The following is a 23,709-nucleotide window of genomic DNA, read 5'->3' as shown; positions in this document are numbered from 1 at the left end:
TATGTTGTATAAATACAGCCTTAGCGTTGTAGGGAGCAGTACTATGACACCCATAGGGGTGCATGAGGCCCACTGTACCTCAGTTTGCAGCTTTTTTTTGTTGGATTCCACATGCATTAGGGAAAAAAAAAAAAACACAAAAGAAACCAAAACATTCATTTGGATGCTGTATTGCAGAGTTATTCAGAGCTGTAAGGACTCCATGTATAAATATTCCGGTGCTTTTTTTCTATGTTTAGGATCCTTCTGGTCCCAGACTAAGAAACATGTAAAACACTGACTGAATTACCACAGGCAGGGCCAGATCTATTGCCATTTTGCACCCGTTGAATGATTTGAATATAAATACGCAGACTTGTTGATTAGTCGATCAGTGATGTGGGCATGAGAAGAGTACTCAGGGAAGGAATATTGGAAGGCTGTTAAGGTGGGCTTCCCAGAGCATCTACAATTGATGGCCTAGTCTTAAAGTGTTACTAAACGATCAATAAGCTTGATGTCATAGTGACATGTCAGAAGCGCAGTTTTCAGGGGGAGGGGGGACATGTCAGAAGCTGCAGAAGTGCTCACGTGAGCACCTAGCCAGTCTGTTTGGCTTTTTCCATAAATCAATGTAGCCGACTATGGGCTCAATAGAAAGTCTATGAGCCCTTACACCACTACATCAGCTTTCCAGAAAACCAAAAACAGCTAAGCAGTCACAAGCGCTTCTGCTGCTTGGTTTTTGCGATTAGTGGTGGTCTCAGTGCTCGGACCCCCAACATTTAAAACATCTGACATGTCACTGACATGTTAAAGTTTGTCGATTGTCACAACAAAGGGGCCAGTGTTCCTGTGAGTGCAGTGTACCCTTCATAGTTTAGGTCACATATAGACTGCTGTGCCTGATTCTGCAGGTCACCCTGTTCACTTAATCAGACACCCACATTGATTGCCTATGCATTTTGGCTAGGCAATCAGTCTGTCCTGGAGCGCCCCTTTAACCCCCTTCCTGCTGCAGCCCTTTTTCATTTATTGTAATAGTTCAGACTTATGGACGCGGCGATACCGATTGTTTACTTATTTTTTTTTACTATGCTCTAAGAGGAAAACGTTATATATAACGGCTTAATAGGTGTACAAAGATGGCGGACCTGGGGAGTCTTCATTAGGTCTGTTGACCGCAGCATTTAGCAAGTTAAACTAGCGGGAATCGCACTCTAGCGCGATGCCGCTAGTTACTCTGAGGTGTCGGCTGTAACAAATAGCCGACACCGGCATCGTATGATGAGCCCGTTCCATACTCCCCCCCCCCCCCCTACTTTGGAGTATGGATACGTCAAATGTTGGGAAGGGGTCCTGGCCTGCTCCTCAGTTTAGACGCTGAAAAAGCCTTTGACCGATTGGACTGGTCCTTCCTCTTTGCCACACTAAAAACAATAGGTATTTCGGGGCCCTTCCTCACCGCTTTACATTCATTGTATACCTTACCAAATGCTGTAGTTAAATTACCACATGCGATTTCTAAACGATTTGATATTTTTAATGGGACTCGTCAGGGCTGCCCCCTCTCCCCCCTGCTTTACGTCCTATGCATAGAACCTCTAGCGGCCCGTATCAGGAGTAATCCAGATATCCAAGGTTTTTTAGTGCGAGATAGGGAATTTAAGATCTCTCTATTTGCAGATGATGTTCTTTTGACTTTACGCAACCCGCAAGTTACCCTACCAAACTTACATACAGTATTGAAAGAATATAGTCTGTACTCGGGATATAAACTTAATAACTCTAAGACGGAAGCTCTGCCACTTAATATTTCCCCGCAGCTCATTTCGACACTACAAACAACATTTAAATATACATGGAAAGAGGAAGGGATCAAATATCTAGGTGTCCAGATCACCCGCACATATGCCTCCCTCTATAAAAATAACTTCTCTCCATTTTTTCAAGAAATAAATACGCTACTGTCTAAATGGTCTTCCCTCCCGCTGTCCTTCTTTGGTAGAATATCTGCAGTGAAAATGACTATTCTACCAAAGTATTTATACCTTTTGGAAACTCTCCCGGTGCCTATACCACGTAGCGAAATTCGTAGGTTCCAAACAGCCTTATTGAAATACATCTGGGCAGGGAAGCGTCATAGAATACCAAAAACAGTCCTACTTTCTACTATGACAGTAGGAGGCCTGGCTGTCCCTGATGTGTATCGGTACTATTTAGCAGTACATCTTCGTAGAATTCCTGGCTGGACTTCAAGGTGGGCATATACTAAATGGGCAGAGATTGAGAAGCTGTGGGTAGCTCCTATTCACCCGAATTCGCTACTGTGGTCTGGAAAGGTGGAGACTTGCCCAAAATCCCTATTAGGTCCCATGTTGTTCACCAAAAACATATGGAAGCTAGCTAACACCTTATACCCCCTGTCTTCTCCCAAATCTCCCATGACTTCTTTTCTATTTAACCCGGCTCTACCGGATGGGCTCACTGCGAGGATGACTAAACCGTGGGCAGAAGCTGGATTGTTCTACTTTGCAGACATAATAGACCCCTGTTTGAGAACGGTTTTGCCATTCGACGCTGCAGTCTAAATATAAGTTACCGCCCAATGCACATTTTAGTTACCTACAGATCACCCACTTTGCCAATTCTCTCCCTGGAGATAGCAGCTTTACTAAACCTACGCACTTTGAAGTTCTCTGCAGGAATACTACCTCCACTAGGGGATTAATTTCGGATATATACAGTATCCTCTCATCTCCAGGGGGAAATGAGATCCCAAAACATAACTATATGACCAAATGGGAGACGTACATGGAGAGGGAGATACCCCTATCACTGTGGCAAATTATATGGTCGCAAGCCGCGAAATCTTCTCTTTGCGCTGCATATAGAGAGAACCAATATAAAATTTTGATGTATTGGTATCATACCCCAGACTTTCTCCATCATATATATATCCCCTTGTTTCGGATAGATGTTGGAGGTGCTGCAGCGAGAGGGGGACACTTCCTCACATTTTTTGGGACTGTCGGTTAATTCGCCCCTTCTGGAGAGAGGTTGCGGGTTTACTCCAGACACTGCTGGGGGTCAGGGTTCCATTGTCTGTGCTAACTTTCCTGCTTAATGTACCGCCGAAAGGGCTCAGTAAGGTCTCCTCTAGATTATTATTACATGTGCTCACAGCAGCTAAGTGTCTCATTTCGGCGCGATGGAAGAGAACTGATCCCCCTGTAGTTGCTGACTTATATTTAAGAATAAGGGAGGTCAGAAGAATGGAGTCTTTGACAGCCTCTATGAATAATAGCTTAGCACGATTCAAAGAAGTCTGGTCACCATGGGATGCATTTGATTCATCTAGACCACCCTGAACACAACACTAGTTCATAACTGCGCTAGTGCACCCAGATCAAACCAGGATACTGTTCTGTTTTTTTTTTTTTTTTCTTTCCCTTCCTTCCCCCCCCCCCCGCCATTGTCTTGTCATATGTATTGTAGATGTTGGTTAATTTTTCGTGTCATTCCTACGAAAGCAGAGTTAAGATGACGGATAGAAAAAAAAAGGGGATTTCACCATACCAAAGTATTAGTTATTAACAGGACTGATTGTTCTTAAGATCACTGTGAAATGTATGATATTCCTGTCATTCCTGAGGTGCAACATGTTGTAACTTCACACTACCCCGGTCATGACTTATACTCTATATTATATTGAATTGATACCATGTATGTTCTTGTTCATATGGAAAAAATAAAAATATATAATTATAAAAAAAAAAATGTTGGGAAGGGGTTAAGGTGTTGTTTAAGGTGCCAGATAATGTTTATCTCCAGGCTCCAGAGATGTAGGTATTGTATTGACCAAAGGATCACAGCTATACCTCTGGAAGCGCTTATATCCCTGGGGAATATAGGATCACAAGTTTTATCCAGCATGTGCAATCCTTGTTTCTTCACCCACATGTGCCACCCTCATACCTACATTTAGTAAACCTAGTGTGTATGCCCAGCTGTACACCAAGTTATGTAGGACCGGAGGTGGTTTTATTTACCTCAAACTATTGTAATTCTCCAGTGCAGTTACAACAGGTAGTGTAGCCAGATTGGTTTTACCCTTGGTTAACTTCTGAAGAATATCAGTGTGGGTTTTACCATCAATTTATGAAAAACCAAGTGTTAAAAAAAAAACAAAAAAAAAACACGGCAGCACTGCCCGTTCCAACCTATGGTCGCCACGACAAATGCCAATATCTACTCAAACATAATTTGACTACGGCTGTAACTTAAAATATTTCAGGTAAAAACATCTACAACAGACGAGATTTATATCAGACTTCTCTTTATTGTTAAGTGCTCGGTGGCAGAAGAGAAAACCAAAAAAAAAATGGAATTCTGGGAATAACTCTAGAAACCAGCTAGTGTCACATGGCGGTATGGAAAGGTCAGAATTGTTAACAAGTTTACACTGAGGTAGCAGACATGTCGGGGGGAGTTTGGTGCCAGTTACACGCGCTAGTATCAGACAGCTGAACAGTGCGTTACACAGAAGGATGAGCTGCTTTATGGCAGACGGTCCGGTCTTAATTTGCAAATTTAGATTTTACAGCTTCCACAATGAATTTCGCACTGATGCCAAATGTTTCCAACAGCTCAGTAGGTTTCCCGCTACGGGGTACACCCTTGACGGCAAGGCTCTGAATAATAAATCCGGGCTCTCCTCCTACAGCTGCGGCCACAGCATCCCCAATGCCACCTGGAGAAAGGAGGGGGAAATTACTACATGACAAGCCACATCATTTTATATAGCTAAGAGATTAAAATGACAAAACCATAAGATTCCCATGCGGTGGATGCAGCTGTCCCTCCCCATCTCTTGATTACATCACATGGAGGATGTAAGCAAAACACAACAAGGGGCCACAGTACCACACATAATCTGACAAGCGCGCCACCTAAAGACTGCAATCTTAGAAACTGTAGGGACACTTGAGAACCAACCAAATATCCTGTCAAACTCCTAAATAGATTGGTACATTATAATAGTCTAAACACGCACTTTAAATTGGTATAAAAAGTGACCAGACAGGCATTATAGACAGATGTTTGCGTTAAAACTAATGCTAGACCCAGTTTTAAAATTCCTGGTCTATCAGGCCTTTACACACCCAGATGTTGCAAACCACTGACAAACTAGCGGCATCACGATTACCTGCTGCAGGCATTGTAACGTTAGAAATATAAACAGGCCTTTACTGTAGACAGATGGGATATTCCCACCCAGAGATCGGTGGGATATGAGATCTGGGAAGTGGAAGTCTACATGACAATATACAGGTTTGTTTTTTTTCAACCCAGTTAGTGAGGGAGTTTAAAGGCCATGTACACCTTTGAACTCTTTAATAAAACAAAGTTTGGGGATTTTAAGGAACTTTTAAACAAAGTTTACTTTCAGCTTAAAGCTGGATAAGATGTCTGAAACACAGGACCAGCTTTCAGTTGCACCATCAGCTGACTGCAAAATACAGCTTCTATGTATACAGGGTACATCTCAAAAAGTAAAGTTAAAAGGAGGTGCACATAACCTTTAAAGGGGTTGTCTGGGCCTGGATAACTTATCCTGTTGACAGGTTAGCAGTATATGATCAATGGTCCAACAACAGGACCCCGCACCGATCAGCTGCCTCCAGATGTCCGTGCCGGAAGCAGGCGGCTCTGGTCCAGAGTAGTGGCCAAGCTGCAGTTCTGCCCCATGTCAAGTGAACAGGAGCATGGGTGCGATGCAGTATACAGAGCCGGCTGCGGTGCAGTATACAGAGCCGACTGCTTCCGGCTCCTAACTCCGCATAACATCTGGAGGCAGCTGATCAATGCGGGGTCCTGTGTCGTACCACCAACGATCACAAACTGAACTATCCTGTCAGTAGGTCATCAGTTGTCTGTACCTGGACATATCCTTTAAGCATTCACATTTAGTAATACCTTCTTTGTAGTGATCCTCCACAGTGATGATATGTCCACCAGTAGCTCTACCACTTGATACAATAGTCGCTGCATCCAGAGGTTTAATGGTAAATGGATCGATGATACGGATGTTAATACCTTAAGAACAGAAAAAGCCCAGTTAGGGGAGGGAAAAAAAACCAAAAAAAAAAAACCAACCATGAACATAATGCACTAGTGACTCCAGCTGTTAGGACACCACAATGCCAGGCACACTGGGACTCAATGTTCTTTCACATGGTGCAGTTCACATGAATTTGCAGAGCAGGTTTTTGGCTGCACAGCACACTGCACCATGTGAATACATCCTCAAGATTGTTACATAAATTAAAAGCAGCAGCTTTAAGGCGTATATTATTCATCTTCCAATGCTGCTTCTAGCGACTAGTACCACATACAGAAATGTTACATTAGTCTAAAGATTAGCAATTCATATTTCTGAAACACACATAGTAGGCTACAAACACAAGTTTATGGCGACTGCTCACAGGAATCAGCAGATGTTCTAGCCAAAGATTTGCAAATATTTATCAGAACAAATTCTGTATTAGGCCGTTCACAAATTTCCATCAGGAATAACCCGATTAACTGGGCGTTACAATTCCCCTTATCAATAGGGCGTGTGCCTACAAGACAATAATTGCACAGTGCCAGTGTGTAGAAACCTGCCCAATGGTAATACCAGTAACAGAGGAATGGCGCAATGCAGAGTTCTAAGAAAAGTGCTCCAGACGAGTTATAATTTTTTTATTTTTTTTTAAACAGACATGTCGGGAGAGGTGACAGGTCCTCCTTAAACCCAATTAATTCACTGGGCGTGCGACTATTTCAGGGTTGTATAGAGCACTGGGAGATGGTTTTGTTCGTCCACAATCAAGGGTTAGTTTCAAAGTCTGGGAACGGTGGACTCAAGATCCAGGTATAGGTGAGATCATATTGAGGGGTTGGGAGACGGTACGGAAGAGTGTTATAAACGAGAGCTGGAGGGAAACCTATTTTAAATTGATGCATTCAGCTATATATGGCTTTAATATTTTGCCTTCACAATACTTCCGACCGCATTACGTGTTGTCCCAAACGCAATACACCCTTGACGAATTTATGGCATGGAGTATGGGGGTGTGTTCATACGAAGTGATTTTGGGGGATGGTACACAAATATATTGCGGATCATTGGAAAACGAACCTCCCAATGACGCCTCAAGCACTATTGTTCCATCAGGCGCGGCCACCGGAGGAAGAGGGTGCTCGAGGGGTGAGATCACCTCCCCTGCTGGTGCACACGATTTTACTGGTGGCCTTGAGATGCCTCCTGAGTAAATGGCTGGAAACAGACACGCCGGGGTTAGACCTGATTGTGTCTCGTCTGAAACAGTTATTAGTTCTTGAGGGTGGAGGTGGAAAGACGGAAGGAAACGGGAACCAAGAAGCTATTCGCTAAATGGCAAATATTCATAGAATCGCAGTGCTCAGCAGCCGAGGTAGTGGAAATTGTTACGCCTTTCAGGCACACAAAGTGGTACTATACGCAGCTCTTGGCAGGCACTTTAGGGGGTTTGCAACTTTGATCTAGTCAGGGAATAAATGATAAGTAGATACTCATTGATGACCTAAGTCGTGTCGGGGATGGGGGAAGTAGTGTTTTCGGTCTATATGAAGATCGACACTTATGCCATGTTTGTATGTGATGTTATGTTGTATTTAATTCAAGGTTAATTTAATGATAGTTGAGTGCTGCGCACTCATGATGCAACCTGTGTGAAATGTTTGTAAAATGTTTGTAAGAAAATGTGAAAATTGTTAATAAAACTGGTTTTAAAAAAAAAACAAAAAAAACCCCAGTTAATTCATCATGTGACTCAGACAACACACCTATACAAAAGTTAGAAAGTTTCACCTTGTTTGCCAAGCTCATCTGCAGCTGCCAGCGCCTCATGTAAAGTGACACCAGCACCAATAACTGTGACCTTGTCTGTATCACTTTGACGTACAACCTGTATGGCAAGAACAACATTTTATCATAAGATAAGAGGTCCTAGAACATAGATCCAAGGCTTTGATGGCAAAATACAAAAAAAAAAAAAAAAAAAAAAGGTACATAAAGAACTGCAATACAAGAACTTAGGATTTTACCTTTGCTTGGCCAATTTCAAACTTTTCATCAGGAGAGTAGATTATTGCAGTGTCCGGCCGGCTGGTACGAATGAAACAAATGCCCTACAACGGAAAGTTGTAGTTAGCACACTTATCGAGCCAAGGAGTCATGTTCCTGGTACGTAGATCTGCTCTTAATTACAGAACTTTGCCTTCAGTTTTTGGACTTCAACCTAGTGCAACACAGCAAAGTAGTTCTACACATACAGAGGGAGACACTTACTGGGGTATTGGCGGCTAGAGTGACTGCATATTCTGTGGATACACCATCACTGGGGTAGAAGATTGTGCAAGATGGAATAGCACGGAACATGGCAATATCTTCCAAAGCCATCTGAGAGGGACCGTCCTCACCTGGAACACAGCAAACAATGTACAGAGAGGTCAAATACCCATCATTCACATGACCTGACTTCTGTATGGCTCTAGCAGTTTTCTGAAGCAAAGTGACCACTCACCAATAGAAACACCACAGTGGGAGCCGCATAAGTTCACATTGGATTGAGAAATTGCTCCCATGCGAATGTGATCAAAGGCCCTGCTGAGGAAAGCTGCAAACGTGCTGGCAAAAGCCACAGTGCGGTTACGGGTAGCACAGCCCATAGCCACACTCACCTGTAAGAGAAGAAATAGCATTAGAACAGGCAATAGTAATAACCCATGCACTAGCCTTATTCATAGAAATTGTATATATCACATGTACAGTATAATCTTTAACTACACCAACTTCCAATGTCTGTCCCCCCGTGCTGGTGTGTCGCAGCTTGCAGTTATTGCAGCTGCGATAACTAATATGGCACCCTAATAGTGGCAAAGTCTGAGCCAGCGCCATATACACCCGACACCCCTCTAATGGCCAGGATTAGCGGTAACAGTTTAACGCATTGAATGCTGCGATCAGAAACCAGTTACATTGACGACATATGGCTAGGATATACCTGGAGGGAGAAAACTTCTTTATGGCAACTTAACTACTAGTCAAGAGGACTTACCATGTTCTGTTCAGCAATAAAGCACTCAATGAAACGGTCAGGATGCTCATTCTTGAAGAGTTCGGAGAAAGTGGAATTTTTGGTGTCTCCATCAAGGGCAACAACTCTGCTGTTAGCATGGCCTAGTTTAGCAAGAGCCAGCCCATAGGCTTTACGTGTTGCGATCTGCAAGAAAGAACTCCATTTCAGTGTCCTTGTTAATTCATCCACAAGAGGATGCCAAGGAGGGAGATTTTAGTTGAGAAAAGAACCCCAAAACATACAAAGCGAATTCTACACATATTGAAGGGTACAGAATAGTTTGTGTTTACATTACATCTGCATCGCTTACCTTGTCACCAACTTTGTAACTTGGTGGTGTTGGCATCTTGATGTCAGCAATGTTAACCTCTGGAGCATCTCTCACTGGAGCTGCAGGGATCGGAGTCTTATTGGTCTGGATTTGATCCTGGATCTCCTTGATGATCGACTCTACCTTGTCTTTAGGCATTGGTTTCCCATGCCAGTTATCTTGATTTTCAACGCCTTAAGGGGAAAATATTTTTTTATAATTAGCCTACCACAAAACTGCATCCAGCCTAAAAAAAAAGTAGATACCATTGTTACTTACCAGAAATGCCTTTTCCTTTGTAGGTTTTAGCAATGATCGCAGTGGGCTTATCCTTCACATTGGCAGCCTGCCATAGGGCACAGCACAACTCCTCCACATTATGGCCATCTACAATATAAGTGTTCCACCTGCAAATACATCAGAATCAACGATGCAATATTGTGGTATCAGGTACTGGTCGGTGCAGGTAGGCGTTTGTGGCTGGTTGAGGGGCAACTTACCCAAAGGCTTCACATCTCTTCCTGTATATGTCGGTCTTGTGCTGAAGAGGAGCCGCCTCGCTCTGCCCCAGACGATTCACATCAAAAATAGCCACCAGATTATCTAGTTGGTAATGAGATGCAAAAGCCATGGCTTCCCACACAGCTCCTTCAGAGGATTCTCCATCGCCCAGAAGACAATACACACGGTAACTGTGGGGAAAATACATAGGACAATATACAATGGAGAGACTGGATTGGGATTTCTTCTGGCTAATATGTTTCCTTTTAGACAGTTCTTACCTGGCCTTGTCAAAATACTTCCCAGTGTAAGCCATGCCACACGATGCCCCTAGTCCTTGTCCCAATGAGCCAGTGGCAACATCTACAAATGGCAGTTTCTGATAGAAGAACATGTCTCAGTATTAGAGTCACATACATGTAAATGCCTACAAGCAAGGTCATCTCATCTTTAAACAGCTGGCTTAAAAAAAAAAAAAAAAGCAGATTTGATGAAGATTTTTCCGCAGCAAAGTCGGCACTTGATAAGTGTTTATTTTGCTGTTGGTTTCACCCCTTCTATATTGAAATGGCTTAACATCCACAACAGAAGGAGCATGCTGCGGATTTGAAAATTGACAACATACTTGGATATAGATGCGGAAAATGTTCTGCAGCATGCGACTAATATTTGATCAATTTTCAGCCACATTGCTGGATTTCCACAGCATTTCTGTATGGTGTGCAGTAGGCGATACACTTATGGTTTATTGTGCCCCCTAAAGACCATACATAGAAGTGTATTATTAAGAAGTGGCCATTCAAATAAACAGTAGTCTATGTAACATGAATAGGCTGGGTCCGCTATTACTTAGTGATTATGGAGTCATTGTGGGAGGGCAGAGAGCTTCTATTAGTTTATGGAAAGGGGTAGTCGTGAAAAGAAACCCCTTTAACTGCTTAGAAGTTTTCCCTACTCACACTTCGCTAACCATAGGATGGGTGACAAATATTAGGTTGCCAAAATATATCCATTATAAGAATGAGTTTTATGGAAGAGCAGTGGCGTAGGCTGCCAATCCATACAGCTCTATGGGAAATACTGAAACAGTAGTGAGTGCGCTCACACTGCCGCTCCATACAACTCATCTTGAATGTGCTAGTGCGGAGGAACAGGGGACTTCTGTAACCCATGCTAGTGACTGGTGGGGCTCCCATCCATCTAATTCATTTCTCATCCTGTGACTCCCCCTTCAGATGGTCAGAAGTAACCCGTCATATATACAGACTATTTAAAATCACGCAATACAAAAAAAAAGAGGAAATCTATGCCACAAAATGTGTTCTGTGAAACTGTAGAATATAAATGGTTTACAAAAAGAGTCACAAGCAGGATGCCTCCCACTCATTACTAGGATGGGGATTTTAGCCTAGCACTGCATGGTGACTTTGGCTGCTACACATGTCACGTGGCCAAAGATCACTGTCGCTGGTAATGAAAGTGAATGTTGTCACATCTGACCCACAGTTTGTGGTTAAAGTGAATGAATTGCGACCAGCAGGTTATTTATTACATGCGATGCAGGGCGACAGCGATCTTTGGCTGCACGAGACGTGCAGCCCTATCCTGACTGAATATAGGTGGTCTAGCCCCTGCTAGTTCTGTGCACAAGGTTTTATTGCCTTCTCTTTTAGAGCATTGATATTCACACAAGCTCAGGGTCCTATGGATTTCTGGTTTAATTCCTAAAATATAATTCTGCTATTAACATTTCTCCATTTAAGTCCACATGAAAGCAGTAAAGCAACCATCTGCAAAGCTGCTTAACTTTATGAAACTGAATGGAAAAAAAAAAAAAATTACTACAAAACGTATGACAGGAGGTCTGGACTAGACTAACTAAGGAACTTGATCAGTAACGTAATAAAGTTATTCAACATTTTAGATTATATTGAGTTATACACACTGCTAAATGTGGTTCCATACATATGAAGTTTATGGCCAGCGTTAGTGCCGTGTGCCAGCTGTGGCTAGGCAAACTGCAACCAGCCACCTCGATATGATGCCTAGCACACACGTTGCAGGCAACAGGGTTTAATCATAACCTAGGGTTTACCCAAGGAAAAAGTAAAATTTAGGATTCCAGATGTAAGGTACACACCGGTGTAGGATGTCCTTCTAAATCACAGTCAATCTTCCTCAGGTTAAGAAGGTCCGAGTCCTTGATGTAACCAGCTTCTGCCCATGCGGCATACAAGATGGGCGCAGCATGACCCTATAAAAAAATAAAATAATATTAGTCATCTGAATCCTGACTAAGGGCAACTTCACACGCAGCGGAAATACTGCAGATTTTACGCAACTCATTTAGTTGTGGAAAATCCACAGCATAAAGCCGGATTCACATGAGCGTGTGAGTTTTGCGTGCGTTGCAGTTCCGTGTGTCATCAGTGAATGGCTGCGTGATTTTCACGCATATGCCATCCTTATGATACGCTGTTTTGATGTTTAGAAAAAAGAAATGAAGGAAGTGCTTTTATTTTTTCCTTTATTTATCTGTTGCGCCATTCGCTTCCGTGTGCTGCGTGTAATTTTCACTCACCCATTGACTTCAATGGGTGCGTGATGTGTGAAAAATAGCCAAGTATAGGACATGTCGTGAGTTTTACGCAGCCGACATACGCTGCGTGAAAATCACGGACTGTCTGAACGGCCCCATTGACTAACATAGGTCCGTGCGATGTGTGATTTTCACGGACGTTAAACACGTTTGCTGCTACGGTATTAGGCCTTATTCACACAAAGTAGATTAGCTAGAACAAATCTCCACACGCTGCATAAATGATCAGCTGAAAAAAAAAAAAAAAAAAAAAAAAAGAACCACCTCAGAAATTGACATGCGGTGCAGAGCTTTATTACGCAGCGTGGCGATTGTATTTGCGGCTTACTTGTTACAGGAGTTTTTTGCAGCGGAATCTCAATGAGATTCTGCAGCAGAAAAACGCAACTCAGAAAAAAAAAACAAAAAAAAAAAAAAACGTATACAGAATTTGTTTCTTCCCCCGGGCCAGCTTCCTGGTAGGACGTTTCATCCCATGTGACCGCTGCAGCCAATCACAGGGATAAAAGGTCATACCAAGGCTGTAATGGACTTTCTGCCCGGAAAACTGCACCACAATTTGGTGCGGTTTCTCGTCCGGAGTTCCCGGCAGCAAACAGGGCTGATACGCGGTGTGCTTTTAGGCTACGTTAACAGGGTGGATACACTGCGTAGAAGCACACAGCATATAAGCCCCGTGTGCTGAAGAGAATTTCCGGATGAAAAACGACACCATATTGTGTTTTAAAAAATAAAAAACGATCGCCTTCAATGTTAAGATCCCTGGAAACCCCTTCCCTCTTTAGCCACTTTTGACATTCCTCACTGAGCCTCATTTTTCAAATCTGACATGTGTCACTTTATGTAGCAATAACTCCGGAATGCTTTCACCTATCCAAGCGATTCTGAGATGGTTTTCTCGTGACATTGCACTTTATGTTACTGGCAAAATTTGCTCGATATGTTCAGTATTTAATTGTGAAAAACACCAAAAATTTGTGAAAAACTTCAAAAATTTGCATTTCTCAACTTAAATGTATCTGCTTGTAAGACAGGCAGTTGTACCACACAAAATTGTTGCTAATTAACATCACCCATATGTCTACTTTAGATTGGCATCGTTTTTTGAACATCCTTTTATTTTTCTATGACCTCACAAGGCTTAGAACTTTAGCAGCAATTTCTCACATTTTCAAGAAAATTTCAAAAGGCTATTTTTATAGGGGCCAGTTCAGTTGTGAAGTGGTTTTGAGGGCCTTCTATATTAGAAACCCCCAAAAAGTCACCCTATTTTAAAAACTTCACCCCTCAAAGTATTCAAAACCGCATTTAGAAAATGTCTTAACCCTTTACACAGGAATTAAAGCAAAGTAGAGGTGAAATTTACAAATTTCATATTTTTTTGCAGAAATAAATTTCTAATACAATTTTATTTATAACACAGAAGGTTTTACCAGAGAAATGCAACTCAATATTTGTTGCCTAGTTTCAGGAAATATCCCACATGTGGCCGTAGCATGCTACTGGAATGAAGCACCGGCCTCAGAAGCAAAGGAACACCTAGGGGATTTTGGGGCCTTATTTTTGTTAGAATATATTTTAGGCACCATGTCAGGTTTGAAGGGCTCTTGCAGTGACAAAACAGTAAAAATCCCCCAAAAGTGACCCCATCTGGGAAACTAGACACCTCAAGGAAATTATCTAGGGGTGTAGTGAGCATTTTGACCGCACAGGTTTTTTTCAGAAATTATTGGAAGTAGGCCGTGAAAATTAAAATAGACATTTCTTCAAAGAAAATGTAGGTTTAGCGATTTTTTTCCTCATTTCCACAAGGACTAAAGGAGAAAGAGCACCGCAAAATTTGTAAAGCAATTTCTCCCGAGTAAAACAATACCCCACATGTGGTAATAAATGGATATTTGGACACACGGCAGGGCTTAGAAGGGATGGAGTGCCATTTGGCTTTTGGAGTCCACATTTAGCAGGAATGGTTTGCGGAGGCCATGTCACATTTACGAAGCCCCTGAGGGGACAAAACAGTGCAAACCCTCCCCACAAGTGACCCCATTTTGGAGACTAAACCCATTGAGGAAATTATCTAGTGGTATAGTGAGTGATTTGACCAGTTTTTTAAGCAGAAATTGGAAGGAGGCCCTGAAAATAATAATCTACATTTTTTCAAAGAAAATGTAGGTTTAGCTAATTTTTTCTCATTTCCAGAAGGACTGAAGGAGAAAAAAAGCACCACAAAATTTGTAAAGCAATTTCTCCCGAGTAAAACAATACCCCACATGTGGTAATAAACGGCTGTTTGGACACACGGCAGGGCTTAGAAGGGAAAGAGCACTATTTGGCTTTTTGAGATCACATTTAGCAGGAATGATTTGCGGAGGCCATGTCACATTTGCAAAGCCCCTGAGGGGACAAAACAATGAAAATGCCCAAAAAGGGACTCCATTTAGGAAACTACACCTCGAGGAATTCATCTAGGGGTGTAGTAAGCATTTTAACCCCACAGATGTTTCATAGAATTTATTAGAATTAGGCAGTGAAAATAAAAACAGTCCTTTTTCTTCAATAAGACAGCTTTAGCGCAAATTTTTTCATTTTCTCAACAAATAAAGGAAAAAAAAAAAAGAACCCAACATTTGTAAAGCAATTTCTCCCGAGTACGGCAATACCCCATATGTGGTCATAAACTGCTGTTTGGGCAAACGGCAGGGCTCAGAAGGGAAGGACCGCCATTTGGAGTGCAGATGTTGCTGGATTGGTGTCTGTGGGCCCAAAACAGTGGAAAGCCCCCAGAAGTGACCCCATTTTGGAAACTACACCCCTCAATGCATTTACCAAGGGGTGTAGTAAGCATTTTAACCCTGCAGGTGTTTTGTAGAAATTAGTGTGCACTCGATGTTGCAGAGTGAAAATTGGATTTTTTTCCCATAGATATGCCACTATGTGGTACCCGGCTTGTGCCACCATAACAAGACAGCTCTCTAATTATTATGCGGTGTTTCCTGGTTTTAGAAACACACTACATGTGGCCCTAATCTTTTGCCTGGACATATGACAGGGCTCAGGAGTTTCCATAAATGAATGCACTGCGGATGGTGCAAATTAAAAATTTATATTTTCCCTAGATATGCCATTCAGTGGCAAATATGTCATGCCCAGCTTATGCCACTGGAGACACACCCCAAAAATTGTTAAAAGGGTTCTCCCGGGTATGACGATGCCATATATGTTGAAGGAAATTGCTGTTTGGGCACGCTGTAGGGTTCAGAGCCGAGGGAGCACCATTTGGCTTTTGGAGAGCGGATTTTGCTTGGTACTATATTTGTTTGAGTATTACTGGTGTTTCCATTTATAATGTGGGGGTACATGTAAGCTGGGCGAAGTATATAAGGGGCATAGTCAGGTGGTAGAATAGGGTAAAAAAAAAATCCATAGGTGTGTGTTACGCTGTGAAGCAATCCTTTCTGCACAGGCCGGTGTCGCACTGATAAATGGTGTCATTTCTTATCCCCCTTTTGGTCCACACTCCGCACCTTTGTAGTTTGGGGAATTTTGCTGCGAAAGTGTTGTCCTGGTATAATACGGGGACCGGCGCTTCCAGCGGATATGTTTGGGCTCTCCCGTTCCTGGTTCCCTAATTTTAGGTCCTTGATAAATCGCCTCTTGAAACAGAAGGAATGTTCCCCTCGGGCACAACTGCATATTTTTTATTTCCTGACTTATTAGAGCCATAACTAATTTTATTTTTCATAGACGTAGCGGTATGAGGGCTGGTTTGTTGCGGGACGAGCTGTAGTTATTATTGGTACCATTTTGGGGTACATGCAACTTTTTGATCACCTTTTATCCTATTTTTTGGGATGCCAGGTAAACAAAAAAATGCAATTCAGGCACAGCTTTTTTCTTTTTTTTTTTATACAGCGTTCACCATGCGTTATAAATTACATGTGAACTTTATCCTGCAGGTCAGTACGATTCCAGCGATACCTATTTTATAGCACTTTTTTATATTTTACAACTTTTTGCACAATAAAATTACTTTTGTAAAAAGAATGTATTTTTTCTGTCGCCAAGTTGTGAGAACCATAACTTTTTAATTTTTTGGTCGACGGAGGTGTATGAGGGCTTGTTTTTTGCGGGACGAGCTATAGTTTTTATAAGTACCATTTTTGGATATGTGCGACTTTTTGATCACTTTTTATTCTAATATTTGTAGGGCAAAGGGACCAAAAAACAAACTCTGGTAACGTTTTTTTTTACGCTGTTCACCGCGTGCAATAAATAATATATTTTGATACCTCAGGTCGTTACGGTCGTGGCGATACCAAATACATATGGTTTATTATTTTTCAATAATAAAAGGACTTGATAAGAGTAAAAGGGGGATTGTGTTTTATTTGATTACTTGAAACTTTTATTGTTTTCAAACTTTTATTTTTTGCACTTTTTTTTTTACACTCTCAAGTCCCACTAGGGGACTTGAAGGTCCAACGGTCAGATTATTTTTTTTCTAATACATTGCACTACCTATGTAGTGCACTGTATTAGATCTGTCAGTCATTCATTGACAGCAAGCCGACTAGGCTTCGCCTCCCGGCAGGGCCTAAATCGGCTTCCGTAATGGCAGAGCAGGAGACCATTGTGTCTCCTGTTGCCATAACAGCAGTCGCCAGTCCCGATTGCCTGACATGGCTGGCGATCTGCTAGTAACTGCTACGATGCAGCAATCGCTTTCGATTGCTGCATCGAAGGGGTTAATGGCAGGGATCGGAGCTAGCTCCGGTTCCTGCCGTTACAGGTGGATGTCAGCTGTACAGTACAGCTGACTTCCACCGCTGATGACGCCGGATCAGCTCCTGACCCGGCGCCATCTTGCCGGCAGCCGATCAGGCTCCGCCGCCGGGCGGATCTTGACCGGCGGCGGTGCTAGGCAGACCGGGAGGCCAGTATTAGGCCTCCGGTTGCCATTGCAGCCACCGGAACCCTGGCAATCTCATTGCTGGGGTTCCGATAAGCTGCAAACACCTTAAGTGCAGCGATCGTGTTTGAGCGCTGCATTTAAGGGGTTAATGGCGGGGATCGAAGCTAATTTCGGTCCCCGCCGTTAAAGTCGGATGTCAGCTGTAACATACAGCTGAGATCCGACGATGATGGCACCGACTCAGCTTCTGAGCCGGTGCCAAACATTTGGCGTAAGTATACAACATTTTGCGGGAAGCACTGGCTTTCCATGACGTATATTTACGGCAAATGTCAGGAAGGGGTTAATCGTAGTAAATGTGGCTGATTAATATCATACACAGCGCAGGGACGAGCATGGAGTTGGTAAAACTTCATAGAGGATGTGCCCCTTTTGATTTTGTGATCAGTGAGGAGAAGGGGGGGGGGGGTCACAATACCAGCAGCTGGCACAATTGTCCTCACCTTTGATAGAACAAAACGGTCGTTGTTATAATTTCCGGGGTCAGCTGCGTCATATTTCATGGTGTTGAAGAAGAGAACCGACAAGATCTCAGCAGCACTGCAGCAGGATGTGGGATGCCTGTCACAAGGAGCAGAACACATTACACAGTTACTATCAGGACTACATACAAGACACAAGACAAAATGATGCTCAAGGCACAGCATTGATTAAAAGCGTAGGTCCAGTCAAAGCGATCTCCCAATAGGAGACAAACAAGAAGATCACCACCGATTTCCAGAACAAATGCAACTGAAACCCATTTGGCACGGCCCAGAGATTTCTAAATATTCACTGATGTAAATTTCCCTCTGTAGAAACTTCTAGGCAGTGCCAGAGAGGGTTAAAAGCTCTATAGGGCCCCTCATTCTGGAAATAAGCGGTGTTATGAGGCCACACTTCAAAAATTTGATCAGCTCACATGCACCTACGACACATCAGATGCCCTCACAGGGGAAACGAAGCCGGTACCATAATTATATTTCCCTTGTGATATATCATAGGTGCATGCGAGCCGATCACATTTTTTAAGTCCGATTCCATAGCACCACTTTTTTCCCCCAGAATGAGGGGCCCTAGAGCTCTTAAACCACTTTGGACACTGCTCAGAGCTTTCTGGAAAGAGTTAGTCACATCAGTGATGGCTTAGAAATCCGAGCAGTGATAGAAGGGTTTAAGAGCTCTATAGACACCCCTCATTCCCAAAATAAGCAGTGGTATGAGATCAGACATGTGATAGAGTCACCTGCACCTATGACATATCAGACACCTTATCACAGGGGGACATACAATATGGGACACATCCCACATCTGTTAATCCTTAGAGTGACTTACCACAACATGCTGCCCTAGGTTAGGGATTACATTGGCAGGTTCGGTCTATTAAACAGAACTTTTCTCGTGCCATTTTGTATAATAGTAACGATTAAAGATTACACCAGACCAGTTATAAATCCGGTGAGCACTCCCCCTGCCCCTCTTGGCAGTGACTGGCGGGCTGATCTGTATGCAGAAAAACAGCAGCCAGCCGTCAATAACTTAAAATACACCGGACTCTGGTGTTTTCCTTTATTGCCACTATTAGCCAAAGAGGCACAGTATTTTTTGTGCCATTTGGCTAAATAGGAGAACTGACCTCTCCATGTAAAACGCTGCCCTTACCTAGGGTTCCCTTTAGGAACAGTCTTTGGGCATTTAAAGAGCACTTTATAATAAGTAGTAAGTGCACCCACTAAACAGCTGCCAGATCCTCCAATCAAAGGGGAGCAAGTCAAGTGTATCAAGACTGGACTACATTAAAATATTCCGACTGAGGCCTCGTGCACACGGCCGGTGCTCACGGGCACGGACTGTCAACCGCATTTGTGAACCGTGCTCCCATTATAAAATGATAGGAACACGGTTCACAGATTCAAGAAAAAAAATGTGGACATGTCCTACTTTTTGCAGGTAATTTTTACAGCTAGGACACTTACCTGTAAATACTTGGGAAGGGATCAGTGGTCCATATAAATTAATGGATCTATATTTTTACCCACAATTACAGATCCGTAATAGCAGATATAAATTATGGTCATGTGCATGGGTCCTAAAGGAGCCCTAAACATCCGACTGTAAATGATAGAACAGGAGTCCCATCAGCCCCCACAGAGGACGTGCACTGCTGTGATCAGAGGCCATTTAAATTGTTTACAAATGCCAACTACTCTGTAAGGCCCCCTGCACACAATCACTGTCCATGATTACAGACACTGCCGGCCACATTTGCGGGCCGTGCTCCCATATAGAGTATGGGAGCACGGTCCGTGAAGAGCAAAAGACAGGACATGCCTCATCTTGTGCGGAGGCTTTCTATGGCCCGGACACCTTCCCACGAGTATACGGGGAGGGGTCCATGGTCAATAGATATTAATGGGTCCATAATGCGAGTCCAATTCTACAGTCGTGTGCATGGGGCCTAGACTGCGGGGTCAGCCAACAGTAACATAATCCACTAGGTGTATTGTGGAGGGGCACGTGTCTTATACAGCAATCAAGCAAACAATCCCCAACAAATGGAGGTGCTGGTTGCCTACACCATACACATCTATATGGGGCTAGAGTAAATACTGATGGATAAACCTACATTAAGTATAAACCATGATTTTGAAGATCACCGGTTGGGGACAACAACTTTTTTTTTTTTTTTATATATTGACAGACTTTTATAAGACACTGGAATTCCAGCATACGGAGACCCCACTAGGGTCAAGAACAGGCAGGTTTTAGAGGGCCACATATGGACTGTTTCTAAGAAAGTCAGCTAGAGCAAGGGCTGAGGGGGAGGTGCATGACAGGGATACAGAGCACACCAAACAGATTACTCTGTCACGCTCCGCACTAGTCGTAACAGTATAACTTTTGGCAGGAGCGTCCCTTTAAATACTCTAGATTTTTGTAATAAAGCAACTATTGAAATAATAAATGAACCCCTAGTTACACCAGTGGGGATCCTTTTAGGTCTGACCATTAGGAGGAATCATTGCCAAACGTGATCTGAGAAACCCCCTTGAGTGGATTTCACATTGAAGTTTGATTAGAATCTCCATTCTCTATATAATAAGGCAAATATCACATAAAACGTAAGTATGGGCAAAGAATCGAGACATTTCCACAACCATCGTCTGATCCACAGGCCAAGGACAGAGGATAATATTTAACTCCATCCTGACAGGGCTACAACACACTATAGGAGGAAAGGTTTGCTTGCACATAAGTGGCCTCTGACCTTGTTAAAAGTCCACTAGCTAGACCCTATAGACAATGGGCCAGATGTCAAGCTCAGAGCCTCCCACTGTGGAATTGCACCATCCTACAGACAGTGGGATCACCTTACTCCAGCCTATTATATAGGACTTGTACAAAGATTAGAATAACGGACAGAGGAGGGGGAAGTCACAGTCTAAGTGGTTAGATATAGCGGGAGCTAGAACAGTCCTGCGAACCCGGATCTTGCTCCATTCTCCTGTACAATAAGGTCTCACTCATTCAGCCATAAGACAGCTGTATTACAGCCCAAGTACTGGCCCGAACAGTATCCTGGGGATCTATTAGACCCACGCTTGGGCTGGGATTAATGGTGTTAAATGCAGCTATCTGAATGTTGTCGAAGGCCAAACCCTTTCCTGGCATCTATGCCAAACGTGTGCCCAAGAGGAATGCACATGGTAATGGGATATGCACTAGGAAACAGTGGTCAGAGTTTTAGCACCATGTGCATCCTCCTTTGTGTGGCACCATCAGCAGTCAAGCCCCCACATTAATGCCAGCTCATGTCCATTACACAATGTAACATGCCACACACATGGCACAGTTTGACAAGTTTCACCATCTCATAGACTGATGCACTTTACGTTGCAACAGCCAACTTGAATGACAGGTCACAAGTGGATTTCCCCTTTGAGTAGTAGAGCTCTAGACCTTGAGCCATCCTCTCACTACAGCAATCAGAGGCCTGCACGTTATTCACGTCTAGATTGCAGAGCTCCTATACATTAACCCTTTACATCCTGGACACTTTAGCTCACAATCACCTACAACACTACGACTACTTAACCCCCACACTGCCATGCGCTAGGAATGCCGCTCTGGCACAGGGAGGGTAAATGCAGGGGTCACGGCAGAGACACGTGGGGGGCATGTAACGTATATAGTGCAGGGCTATGGTCAGAATACAGGGAACTTCAATGACAGGATCTATACCAGAGACCACGTGGGGGCTGCGCCTCGCAGCTAAGAGAGTAACGGGGCGCCCCATCCACTCACCCGGAGTTGGAGGCACATGTTGCCCGGATAGAGTGGATCCTGAGCCGGTTAGCGACGTCTTTAAGGGCCTGCAGGTCCTTGTCCTCGGGTTTCTGGTAGGTGTCCATGCTGCGGATAGTGATGCTTCTCCCTCCAACCTGTGAAGCTTCAAACCACTGGGCCGGATTTATAGTGAGCCGCCCCCTCCTCACCACGGAGGAAATGAGCTCAGCTGAGGAGGGGGAAACATGTGCTCACCCCATACAGCTCTGTATAGAGAATAATAATCACTTGTATACAGCTCTGTAGAATAATAATCCCTCTATATACTAATAATAATCCCTCTATACAGCTCTATATACTAATAATAATCCCTCTCTACAGCTCTATATACTAATTATAATCCCTCTATACAGCTCTATATACTAATAATAATCCCTCTATACAGCTCTATATACTAATAATAATCCCTCTATACAGCTCTATATACTAATAATAATCCCTCTCTACAGCTCTATATACTAATAATAATCCCTCTATACAGCTCTATATACTAATAATAATCCCTCTGTACAGCTCTATATACTAATAATAATCCCTCTCTACAGCTCTATATACTAATAATAATCCCTCTCTACAGCTCTATATACTAATAATAATCCCTCTCTACAGCTCTATATACTAATAATAATCCCTCTCTACAGCTCTATATACTAATAATAATCCCTCTATACAGCTCTATATACTAATAATAATCCCTCTATACAGCTCTATATACTAATAATAATCCCTCTATACAGCTCTATATACTAATAATAATCCCTCTCTACAGCTCTATATACTAATAATAATCCCTCTATACAGCTTTATATACTAATAATAATCCCTCTATACAGCTCTATATACTAATAATAATCGCTCTATACAGCTCTATATACTAATAATAATCCCTCTGTACAGCTCTATATACTAATAATAATCCCTCTCTACAGCTCTATACACTAATAATAATCCCTCTATACAGCTCTATATACTAATAATAATCCCTCTATACAGCTCTATATACTAATAATAATCCCTCTATACAGCTCTATATACTAATAATAATCCCTCTGTACAGCTCTATATACTAATAATAATCCCTCTCTACAGCTCTATACACTAATAATAATCCCTCTCTACAGCTCTATATACTAATAATAATCCCTCTATACAGCTCTATATACCAATAATAATCCCTCTATACAGCTCTATATACTAATAATAATCCCTCTATACAGCTCTATATACTAATAATAATCCCTCTATACAGCTCTATATACTAATAATAATCCCTCTATACAGCTCTATATACTAATAATAATCCCTCTATACAGCTCTATATACTAATAATAATCCCTCTGTACAGCTCTATATACTAATAATAATCCCTCTCTACAGCTCTATACACTAATAATAATCCCTCTCTACAGCTCTATATACTAATAATAATCCCTCTATACAGCTCTATATACTAATAATAATCCCTCTATACAGCTCTATATACTAATAATAATCCCTCTATACAGCTCTATATACTAATAATAATCCCTCTATACAGCTCTATATACTAATAATAATCCCTCTATACAGCTCTATATACTAATAATAATCCCTCTGTACAGCTCTATATACTAATAATAATCCCTCTATACAGCTCTATATATACTAATAATAATCTCTCTCTCTCTCTCTATATATAATAATCCCTCTATACAGCTCTCTCTATATATAATAATCCCTCTATACAGCTCTATATACTAATAATAATAATCCCTCTATACAGCTCAGATTATAAGAATCACTTATATACAGATCTGTATCCTGTACAATAATCCCTCTATACAGCTCTATATACTAATAATAATCCCTCTATACA

General features: G+C 42.4%; 2 protein-coding genes across 11 annotated transcripts in view; one reads left to right on the top strand and one right to left on the bottom strand.

Annotated features, from left to right (window-relative positions):
* TEX28 (testis expressed 28) overlaps positions 1 to 23,709 on the top strand; it is a 210,802-nt gene that overhangs the window by 149,783 nt on the left and 37,310 nt on the right. The window contains exon 1 of one of the 10 annotated variants that reach the window (XM_075835444.1): positions 21,676 to 21,907. The exons of the other annotated variants lie outside the window; for them this stretch is intronic. The gene's annotated coding sequence lies outside the window, so the exon portion shown is untranslated. Of the gene's footprint in view, positions 1 to 21,675; positions 21,908 to 23,709 lie in introns of those variants that run through there. 10 annotated transcript variants of the gene reach the window in all.
* TKTL1 (transketolase like 1) lies at positions 4,302 to 22,028 on the bottom strand. The gene is made up of 14 exons (XM_075835436.1): positions 21,813 to 22,028; positions 17,972 to 18,089; positions 12,098 to 12,211; positions 10,239 to 10,336; positions 9,957 to 10,148; positions 9,736 to 9,863; positions 9,457 to 9,650; positions 9,126 to 9,290; positions 8,592 to 8,748; positions 8,357 to 8,487; positions 8,113 to 8,196; positions 7,877 to 7,973; positions 5,959 to 6,078; positions 4,302 to 4,732 (listed from the first exon to the last, which is right to left on the bottom strand). The coding sequence occupies exons 1-14, from the start codon at positions 21,917 to 21,919 to the stop codon at positions 4,560 to 4,562; spliced, it is 1,878 nt and encodes a 625-aa protein (XP_075691551.1). The 5' UTR covers positions 21,920 to 22,028; the 3' UTR covers positions 4,302 to 4,559.

The sequence above is a fragment of the Rhinoderma darwinii genome, chromosome 8 (assembly GCF_050947455.1).
Source record: "Rhinoderma darwinii isolate aRhiDar2 chromosome 8, aRhiDar2.hap1, whole genome shotgun sequence".
Lineage (NCBI taxonomy): Eukaryota > Metazoa > Chordata > Amphibia > Anura > Rhinodermatidae > Rhinoderma > Rhinoderma darwinii.
The sequence above is the reverse complement of the archived record's forward strand: the minus strand, read 5'-3'. Positions and strand labels throughout refer to the sequence as shown.